The 7,579-nt window shown below is 34.9% G+C and overlaps 1 protein-coding gene across 2 annotated transcripts in view; it reads right to left on the reverse strand.

Moving 5' to 3' along the window:
* The window catches only part of LOC115447051, a 30,995-nt gene extending 24,390 nt beyond the window's left edge, over positions 1 to 6,605 (reverse strand). Inside the window, exon 1 of one of the 2 annotated variants that reach the window (XM_037438426.1) lies at positions 6,505 to 6,605. In XM_037438426.1, coding sequence (XP_037294323.1) covers positions 6,505 to 6,553 — 49 coding nt within the window. In that variant the 5' untranslated portion in view covers positions 6,554 to 6,605. Of the gene's footprint in view, positions 1 to 4,220; positions 4,360 to 6,504 lie in introns of those variants that run through there. The other variant, XM_037438425.1, reaches the window with a different exon arrangement.
* Positions 6,606 to 7,579: the final 974 nt, after the last annotated feature.

The following is a 7,579-nucleotide window of genomic DNA, read 5'->3' on the forward strand; positions in this document are numbered from 1 at the left end:
GGGGCGGCCATGGTCACCTGTGCGCATGACCGGCGACACATAATGTCCTTCCGGCGGAAGTACAATCGTCTCTCATTTGTATCATTGTGCGCCGGCGCATGGCGTGTAATCATACACGTTATTATCGATTTCAAATTTAGAGTGACAGAAGCTTCTAGAATGTTTTACTTGATATATATTTTTTACGGTTACTGATTTGAAGTGGGTTATTTCCCACTTCATCATCATTCATCTGAGGTAGTTATTATCTAGCTTTTTTTATGTCGTCTCTAAATGGAGAAGGTTTCATAAATAAAGCATTTAATTATTGCAATATTCCTAGTATTTACAAATTCCTTTTACAATTCGCGTGTATCCCAGAATTTAGAGCCTAGATAACTTGTAATCTCAATTTACACAAAGTTATTAATTTAAAACCATATAACAAAGACAAAGACCATCACATTTTAACACATGAATCTTCTAGTATTATTATCAGCCGTAAGCTAACGCGTCGCACCACTGAGGTGGTCATATACATAAATTAGCAGACACCGACGCTATAACAGCTGAACCATGAAGAGTATTCAGCCAAAAAACTATGTTAGTATGTACACGAGTATTTTTAAAATCTAGTTAGAAGATATCTTGTTATAATGATGGTCTCTCGTGATATGACGTTATTTACGGTGTATTGTTGCCGTGACATTCGAAGGTTATTTTACCTTTTTGTGCAGAATTATTGTTGATAATACTTCTTTTTTTATTGCATGAGTTGACGAGACGAGTATGACGATCGCCTTATGGTAAAAGATACGAAACAGTAATAATATAATAGAAGTTGGAATTACAAAATACTACGTGGTTACTTCACTGCACTTATCACTTTACGTATGTTAAGTCTCATAAACCCCAGTCATTACGCTTTGGCCTTCAACCCGATATAACAGTGTAAGAACACTGCTGCTTGGCGGTAGAAATAGACATAGCGGTGATATTTAGTAGTTAGTCCTGCTACTCTATTATTATGTATTAGAGAGTCGGCTGCAAACAAATATACACTGGTTGGCTGTACCACTTAAAATTGTAGAGTGTGAATAGAAAAATACCTACACAATACGCATTTTACACGTTAAGTTAGTAGTCTTGTATTGTATCAATATGGTTTGGAACATCGTTTATAAGACGTCATGGTTCAACTATATGCGCTTCATCAGCTTGTAAGAAACTACTAAGTATATTGTTTTTACATAGGCCGGCAATTCTAGCAAGTCATTGGAAGTGGCTTGTTTAACTTTAAGTGACCTTTAACGCTCAAAACACCCACAGTTCAGCCTTAAAAAAGGAGCATTCAAAAGGGGTGGATGTGAAAGACAACAGCAGATATACGTTGGGTTAAAACAGTTGTACTATGCCGGTACTCCGTAGCGCCGCCTTGCTGTAAACATGCCTACAGTGCTTTAACTAGGATGATGGCAACGGTGGCTGACCACAGGACGTAGAACCAGGGGGAGCGTAGAAATTACTAAACCAGGACCAAGTTTGGGATCATGGGGGCAGTTACAGGCTACAGGAGCTCGTATCGCATATAAGTGTAGGATCATGGAAGCAGTTATGGGAGCAGGCGCATAAAGTCTAGTTACGACACTGCATGTCTATAAAGCTATAAAAATGTCTACAGGGTAGCTATACGACTTCCCAGTTAATCGTGAAACTCTTTTGAGTTGATCTATGTCAGATTACATAGTAAATATGCCGATATACTCGAATAAGTTATATGTAATTGCAAGAAAATTCAGACGTGGATAGTTTGTGTTACATACGTAGCTAAGAATCACACATCGCGGCTTTATCCTTGAAGGGGTAAGCAGAGGTAGAGCACCCGCTTTTCGCCATGTGTGTTTCATATCATGTAGTAAAGGGCTTATCGACATATCGAATACATTCCAAACTCCGGGCTGATACAGAACAGAAAAACTCAATATCACGGTGTCCGTAGTACGTAACAAGGATATTTATACACAGTTAGCGCTAAAATTATGTTTGTCAATTCGATTTTTTTAATAAAAGTGTGGTGAAACGGGAATCCTCGGCTTATGACAAATATGTCTATCATTCAGGAATGTTTAGGTCTAATACCCTCGTTATTTTATATTCATGAAATATAATTTGTTTATCAAATACCACTACGTTAATTGCAGTTTTTGGCCCGATAATTTTTTACTAATTTCAATTAGTTTCAAGTGATCTACTCTATGATATCACGAATTAACTTATTTCAAAATACCCTGCAGATATCTAAGCAAGTTTTGATCTCTGTAAATCAGTTTACACGGTATCTTATACCATCTCATTGGAGTCGCGCGAGGCCGCACGCGGTCGCCTGTGACACGCCTATCACAATTACTTTCTGTTTAATTTGTTTATCAACACCTTTTTGCTGCTGCTACGGTTGATTACTTCCTAATGTCACTTTGTCACAAAGCTACTGTTTCGTACTATTCATGAACGTTGAAATAAGATGATTTAGTTTAGGAAATAAATTATAATTATTGGTAATAGCACTTACTAAGATTTATAGAGTTTTTCGAGTTTAAATCCCGCTATACATTTTCCCGGGGTAGAAAGTAGCTTATAACCTTCCCAGGGTCTTAAACTATCTCCATACCAAAATTCATAAAAATCCGTTCAGTACATTTGCGAAAATCGATAGCATACAGAGAGACAGAAAAGGGGATTTTGTTTTATAATATGTATAAATATTATATATTTACATCGCTTAAACCAATCAACCTTTCTTGATTACAATTGGTTAGAAGCGGCGGGCCTGAGTACATAGGTGCGTGTTAAGGTTTAGGTCATTCATGATCGCGCTATTGTTTGTAAACTTGAATCATCCTAGCACGACAGTGATTACAATGCACTAGCAACTACAGTGCAGAACAATTCAATAATAATATAATATCAACTACAAAGACATTATTTTCTTTGAATCTCTGTGTTACAAATCATTTTCCAACTTCCAAAAATGTTGAGTTTCAGAATAACGTCGATTTGAGAGTGGCCATCTTTGAAGAGTCTAGTTACTATGTTATGAAATACAGGGGTTAATTTTTAACCAGTTTACCAGAATAGCTGCGGCATACCGCGATCTAAATTACTAGTTTAGGACTGTAAAACGTTGGATACCGGTATAATTGGGCTAGGCAAGGGTCTAAAAAGCCAGACAGTATTAGATTTCGAAAAGCCGTTGACACATTATGTGTTATCCAGGTTGCAAACCGAAAACTAAGCTGTTAGTGTAGCTCGCTGAAGGATGTTTTCGTACTTGTGTTCAGACCGTATAACTATGATGATTTCTTATGTTTACGCGATTAAAAAAAAATATAGGTAGATATTGTAACTTTGACTTTTCGGATGACCAACACCTCAGTCCGCCCCGTGACCACGAAGGCTGCAAAGTCGTCGAAACGTCGGGAGAAAATTATAATATAAAATCCGCCAACTTAAGAAACCATTATACATTAAAACAGTAATAATTTTCCATTTTTTTATTAACAAAAATTTACATAACTAATATTTAAAGTCCTAGATCATATACACAATAGTATGTTCCTTATTGTTATATTTTCGCATTTTTACGTTTGGATAATGGTTATGTTAATTCGTTTGCTCACTAATTATTTTTTCGTTTACTCCACAATTTGCATACGAATGTAAAACACACGGAAGATTAAACATTCAATCCAAATTAAAAGTCGTCAAAAACGAATCTTCTACATTACACAACAGTTTTTTTTTATAAAAAAAGAATCGTAATAAATATAAGTGTTTTTGCATTTAGAATTCATTAGAGTAAAGAATGTATGTATGATTTAAGTACCTATTACTAGTACATACGTATATTATAAATTGTTACAATTCTTATATTCCTTCGGAAAACTATATTTACATATTAAGTTATGGCAACAACAATCTCAAAGCAAATAATTATAGTATGGATATAAAATTTACTTACATTTTTCTTTGTGTTTATTGCTTTCGCGCTCACAAAGACCTATTTAAAATTAATATTTAGACTAATAATTTAGGTTAAACCATAATTGTATAAAAAAAAACAAACAAAAACAAATTCTGATTTCAAAAATTCAAATTAGTTAATAGCTAGATAAGTGGCCAGTAACAAATAAAAATGCGAATGATCAAATAATTAAAAAAATAATAATGAAAATAAAACTAACCTTTTTTCAATCCATAACAATCACAATAAAATATTAAAGTAGTCGCAGCTCCCGCCAACAGACCCGTGTTCGCACTGTACTCACTGTAGTGACGAGCGGAAACACCATTCTGTTGCCTACTCATTGGCCATTAACCATTAGCGTACACTTACTGCCATGCGACTATGTATTGTATTCTTACGTTTGAAGGTAATGAATTGTGTTCGTGTACTGTATTTATAGAATACGACTCAATAAACAAAACAAATACAAGACTTTACCTAAACAACAGACGAATAGTTACGGAAAACAGCAAAAAATATAATATTAATTAGCAATGTGTGAGTGAAACAAAAAGTTTAATAAAAAACTGTAAAACGTAAAAACATTAGTCGCTATAATGAACGGTATTGTCGAAAATTTTACGAATACATCGGCAGCGTTCCCTTACAACTGGGACTAGCACTAGCCCGCGACTCATTGTTATAAAAAACAAATGAACTCTTAAAATAAACATTTGAAACTGCCGGAGTAAATAAACAATATTTAGATAGGAAACGGATTAAACCGGTGGTGCTTGGTATACAGATTTAGCCGTATTTTTACCGATGTTGAACATATGATACAGAAATGAAATGCCAGTTATATAATATAGATACTGATTTCAATTCGCGAATAATTTATACAGAATTCATAGTATTTGGAAGTATTTTTGGGTTTCGAACTAGAAGAGGGGTTTTGCAAACAAAAATAGCAATACTTTATACCGATTTTACGCAGATATTTCAGGTCATAAATACAAATATTACATCTCGCTAACCTGGGAACACTGGATTACATCGATTGATTTACAAGTTAAAATTAAAGTATTTAGAGTTCCGTACCTCAAAAGGTACTCGTCTAGGATCGTTTTGTTGTCCGTCTGTCAAGACACTTTTTCTCAGGAACGTGTTAAGGTATCAAGTTGAAATGTATATTAAATATTCGAGTTTACGGTGTCTTTCTGCTATGAAAAAATCAAACTTTTTAGTCAACGCGATGAGAAGACAATATGACCATTTATATGACAAATATTTTTCAATATTATAAGACAATCAAAACTTATAGGGTACTTCCTGTTGACCTACAATCATGAAGTTTGACAAGTAGCAGTAATTATTTATTTTGTATTACTCGCGACTCTGCACGGATAGATGTTCTCTCCCAGAAAAATCATACTATATATCACGGGATAAAAAAATCAATATTATATTTATCCAGATTAAATATAGCATGCCAAATCATACAAATTCATTCAGTGATTTCCGACTTTTAAGAAATACTCAAACATCTTCATAAACTTTAGTATTCACTAAGATAAACGAAAAAAATGTCCGCCACTGCAACACTGGTATGCCGTGCAAGAAGTTTTGCTATCAGCGCGCAGTCGGGCGAAACTGTTATCAGTCGAATGTGAAGCGCGCCGAATTAAAATACTATTAGGCTCACCCCGCCGTCCGCGATTTACGGCCTCTATCTACAACGATCTTTGCTTTACTTCTCTACTAGAAGTTTTCGTTTTAGATTCATTGATAGACTTTGTAAAACTACGCTAAGATGACAGGTAGGTATTTAGGCATCGATTTATGTGTACTACGTACTTTAGGCTGATTATTCAATTGTGAGATTAAAAGTTATCCATCAAATAAATTATAACCTAACTAAAAATACAGGTGAGACACACTAACAAATAATATATAAATACAGACTACTCTCATTCGTTATTAGTTTGTCTTGTACTTTTTTTCCCTACGAATTGATTGAAAATCAATCCTTAGGTATATATTTCTATATATTTCGTGAACAGTGAGTACCTACTTTAAGAATAATAAAACCATCATTTATTTTCTATTAAACGTTGTTCGCAATATGAACTTAGATAATCCTAATGTTTATTAAAACATTGAAGCTACTGAAATTACTCTAAACAACAAGACATAACACGTGCTGAACAATCTAGGGCCACGATGCAGATTGCGATCGACAGCTTTGGGACTGATAGTAACTACTATTATAAAGTTATATTAAAATATAGGTGATAGACATCAAGTTATAAAAAAATACAGGCAATAAACGTTCTCCAACATAAAGAAACTTCCATTAAGGGATGTTAAAACGCTAATAAGAGGTATCGGTTCAGTTGAACCGGTTCCAAAAACCGTGATTAAACTACTGCACTCGCACCACCGGCAACTGAATATAGCGACCTGCACGCGGAGACATACGGGACTCTAATGTGTACTTTTTACTTGTCTATATTACTTACCAAGATAGCTTCCAGTACTTGTAATATAGTAAGCCTGTATCACAAACATGTTAAGTTTTATTCATATCGTAACATCTTGGACAAACAAACATTATATTATAAATATCTTAAGATTAATGAAGGTAGATTGCCCATTGGTGTGATACAACTACCCCGCTTTTAAAAATGTGTCAATCTGTGAATAAATGGTGAACGTAACGGATGTATTTTATTCATCACATATCGTAATATACACTAGTAATCAAGAGTCCGAATACGTTTTTAGTAATATCGTAGGACTAAAAATGAACCCAAGAAAGACAAAATTAATGACCAACTCCACTAAAACAAACATAAGTGTCAACCATGAAACCCTCGAATTTGTTGAAGAGTACACGTACCTGGGCCAGCTAATTTCCCTTAATGACCAAACAGAAAAAGAAATAAACACAAGAATTGCAAATGGGTGGAAAAAATACTGGTCCTTGAAAGAAATTATGAAGTCTCCAAATCTTAGCATGTCATTAAAAAGAAAAACTTTCAATATGTGTATCCTTCCATGCCTAACTTATGGGTGCGAAACATGGTCACTCACTAAATTTTCAAGAGAGAAACTGGCCAAATGTCAAAGAGCAATGGAACGAAGCATAGTTGGGTGTAAACGTAAGGATAGAATCAGAAATTGTGATCTGCGAGATAAAACCAAGCTTACCGATATTCTAAGCCAAATAGACAAGCAGAAATGGAGGTGGTCAGGCCATATGATGCGTGATAGCCAGGGCAAATGGAGTAAGAAAGTAACTGAATGGTACCCAAGAGAAGGCCAAAGAAGCCGAGGGAGACAGCGAAGGAGATGGGCAGACGACATCAAACTTACAGCTGGCCACCTATGGTCCAGAGTAGCACAGGACAGACCACAGTGGAAAGCGCTAGAGGAGGCCTATGCCAAGAGGCACACCGAGATTAGGGACATTTTATAAATTCATTGTTTAGCTAACATTTTTGTTCTCGGAATAAAAGGCTTTATTATTATTATTATTTTTATTTATATACATATAATTATCTCTCCTATTTGGAGGTATACAGGGCACGGGCC

This window comes from Manduca sexta, chromosome 14, assembly GCF_014839805.1.
Source record: "Manduca sexta isolate Smith_Timp_Sample1 chromosome 14, JHU_Msex_v1.0, whole genome shotgun sequence".
Taxonomy (NCBI): domain Eukaryota; kingdom Metazoa; phylum Arthropoda; class Insecta; order Lepidoptera; family Sphingidae; genus Manduca; species Manduca sexta.